General features: G+C 34.2%; 1 protein-coding gene across 1 annotated transcript; it reads right to left on the bottom strand.

Annotated features, from left to right (window-relative positions):
- Positions 1 to 365: 365 nt before the first annotated feature.
- LOC112999532 (extensin) lies at positions 366 to 1,551 on the bottom strand. Its single transcript, XM_026125677.2, has one exon. The coding sequence runs from the start codon at positions 1,495 to 1,497 to the stop codon at positions 679 to 681; it is 819 nt and encodes a 272-aa protein (XP_025981462.1). The 5' UTR covers positions 1,498 to 1,551; the 3' UTR covers positions 366 to 678.
- Positions 1,552 to 3,284: the final 1,733 nt, after the last annotated feature.

The raw sequence follows: 3,284 nt of genomic DNA, 5'->3' as shown, positions 1-3,284 counted from the left end.
GGGGTTATTGAATGAAAATTGTAGAGAGAGAAATTTCTAGCTAGCATTTTTCAGCATGCGAAGGATGGAGTTCCTGCATTCCTTCAGATGCCTTTTGCTTTGTTACTAAGTTAGGAGTTAAATATGCTACTTTTGTTGGATCAATATATATACGTACGTCTTCTATTTGCTAATTATATTGATGACCATATTTCATGCTTTATTAATTGTTAGGACCAAAAGATTAGCAAACCGATTTTCATGGTTATTACATGATCAATAATGCTCCAGCTGTCTACTTTGCCACCTTAACTGAAACCATTATGTACTTAAAGAAAATATGAAAGTGAAAAGAAAAAACAAAGATAAGGAAATTGAATAACCTGGAACCACTTGAACAAAGGAGTTTTATTGAACAACTTTAGACTAGAAATTAACAAAGATAACGATCGAGGAGGAAAGATAAGATCCCCCGATACACGAGACGAAAAACAGTACAATTGTAACAGTATTATTCATGGATGTTATTTTATTGGTAATATTATAGTGTCCACTGGCATATGTATACATATGTAGCAGGCACGAATGGTAACGTAACGTCCTTAACTTGAAATATTCAAAAACAAAGAGCATGATAAGAATTAAGTAAATTGACAAGAGAGAATATGATGATGGATGTCATGCATACATATTCTACTCTTAATTGCAAGGGTTGGTGGTTGTGTTGCGACGTCTTCCACAGGCGTTTAACACTAGGTTCACACCAATGTTTGGGTTGATGTTGATTCCAAAGATACCTGCCCTGATTTGGGTGCAAAGGCAAAAAGAAGCATCAAAGTCAACTAGACCACTGATGAGGGTGCAGCATTCCCTGGTTGTTGCTGGAAACCCAGGAATATTTATCCCGCCCAAAATATTGGTGCAAAAGCGCAGATTGGGACAGTTTCTAGGTGGTGGTGAAACTGGAGGTGGTGGTGGCGGTGGTGATGAAACCAGTGGTGGTGGTGGTGGTGAAACTGGAGGTGGTGGTGGCGGTGGTGATGAAACCAGTGGTGGTGGTGGTGATGAAACTGGAGGTGGTGGTGGTGGTGGTGGTGTGTTAGAGAGTGAAGGTGCTGGTGATATCGAGGGTGGTGGAGGTGATGGGGATGGTGAGTTAGAGGGTGCAGGTGCTGGTGAGACAGGGGATGGTGGCGATAATGGTGATGGTGAGTTAGATGGTGGAGATGGTGATGAGACCGGGGATGGTGAGTCAGAAGGCGAAGCTGCTGGTGAGGCTGGGGGTGGTGGCAGTGATGACAATGGTGACTTAGAGGGTGAAGGTGATGGTGAGTCAGAAGGTGAAGGTTCTAGAGAGATGGGGGATGGTGACGGTAATGACAATGGTGAGTTAAAGGGTGAAAGCGTTGGTGAGATAGAGGGGGATGGTGATGGTGGTTCATAGCTACTGCTGGAGCTAACCATGGAAAAGAAAAGGAGGTTAAGGGAGAGGATAAGGGAAAAACCCTTGGAACCCATTTTCCAAACAGTTTCTCTTGAAATCTTAATTGGTGAACAAGTGCTAGTTCTTGCTTGTGTAATAACTCAACTTTGCAGGACGATTTATAGGGTAAGCATATATGTGTTTGTGGGTGTTTTTGTGTACTTTTTTGTGCCTAATGCGTTAGTTAGTTTATTAAATTAAATTAATGGAGGTGAAGTTGAATCTTTGGGCATGGATAGGTTGCTAGCTAATTAACGAGACCATATTCGTTTAAATATCTAACTTTTTATTTGGCCAACTTACGTGACCAAACAATGCACAAGGGAACAAGTAATTAACAAAACAATACTATTTAGTAATGCATATCGTATCTTAAGTTTTAGTCTATAATTAATTGTTTAATTGTGGGTTTATATTAACGAAAAAATATATATGTGATATTATTTTATATCGTGTAAACAGCATGATAATAATAACAAAAAAAGCATGAAATAAAGAAATGGGTTGACTTGAAAAAAATTAATTAATATCAACTATATGAAAGTTTTTCCATATGCGTATAATTAATTATGAGACTATATTTTCATTAAGTTATGCAAATAAGATGATTAACTTTTTTAGCGCAACTATTCAAATATGACAGTATTTTATTAATTTAGGTTATTTTGAGTAAAATTATTGTGGACAACGAAGCTATTCTACAAAAGATTTTTATTTTCAAAATAGTAAGATATGTTAATTAATTTCATGAAAATAATTTCACATAAATTGAATTTTAGTCAATAAATTTAAATTTAATGCATAGAATGGATTTTAGTTCCTAAATAAATTTTAAATAATTTAAAAATAAAATAAATTTTTATTTTCAATTCTTTATGTAGATTTAAAACAATTATTTAGTGCTTATTCGATAGATAGATTAAAATGACAAGGTAATGAAGAAATTATATACTTTGATTTCACTAAAAGAATCAACTTTGCCACAGCAGCATTAAAGCTCAAGAGGTTGCAACCTGCAAGGGATATGGGAGATGGATGTAACATTGTATATGTGTGGCAGCTTTGTACGTATAGATATGTACTCTTCTGCATGCATGATGCTCAATAAGGAGGGAGGGTGGATTGAATGCAGAGATGTGATTTCAGGTTCAATTGAAGGGTAGCACCGTATGTAGCAGTAGTCCAAAGTCTATAGCTATAGATGCGGAATTGGTTTGTATTTAAGTTGCAGTATTTGGTCCACGTAGTGAGTTATGAGAAATAATTCAGAATATGTTTGTAATAATACTATGTCATATAGGCTGAGGCAAGATACTTACCCTAGGTGAGCACGTGCAGGTTATAATATGTTTGGGGTGCCGTAATATGCTTAGTATTATAAGAATGCTATACCGTGGGTTAGATCAAAGTAATGAGGGTGCAGCATTTGGGATCACAATGTCATAATATATATCATATAATTCAATTTTGAATGAATCCATAACTTTCCTTCTTTATTTTTATGGGTAAATGTTAGTAGTAATTAATATTTTCTCCTTTTTCTTTTATAAACAAAAAAAAAGTTCAATTTCTTTATTTTTAAATATAAACAAATTTTAATTATTTTTATCTTGAGATTATGTTTAAAATAGATAGGAAATTCGTGCTTAATATCAAGTTTCAATCAATGATGATTTATAAAAAAAACATTTATTTTTTAATTTAAAAATAAAATAATTTAATAAAATTAACTAGTTGTCTTATATACGCTCAGAAATAATTTTTTTAATATAAGAAAAAACGGAAGAAGATATTATATGAGTAAAAAAATTCAAATCCATGA

The sequence above is a fragment of the Glycine max genome, chromosome 15, assembly GCF_000004515.6.
Source record: "Glycine max cultivar Williams 82 chromosome 15, Glycine_max_v4.0, whole genome shotgun sequence".
Classification (NCBI taxonomy): Eukaryota; Viridiplantae; Streptophyta; class Magnoliopsida; order Fabales; family Fabaceae; genus Glycine; species Glycine max.
Note: the sequence above shows the minus strand (reverse complement) of the source record. Positions and strands in the feature narration are given on the sequence as shown.

What these genes read in the sequence shown, in the direction of transcription:
- LOC112999532 (XM_026125677.2), bottom strand. Translation starts at nt 1,497, where the DNA reads ATGGGTTCCAAGGGTTTTTCCCTTATCCTCTCCCTTAACCTCCTTTTC.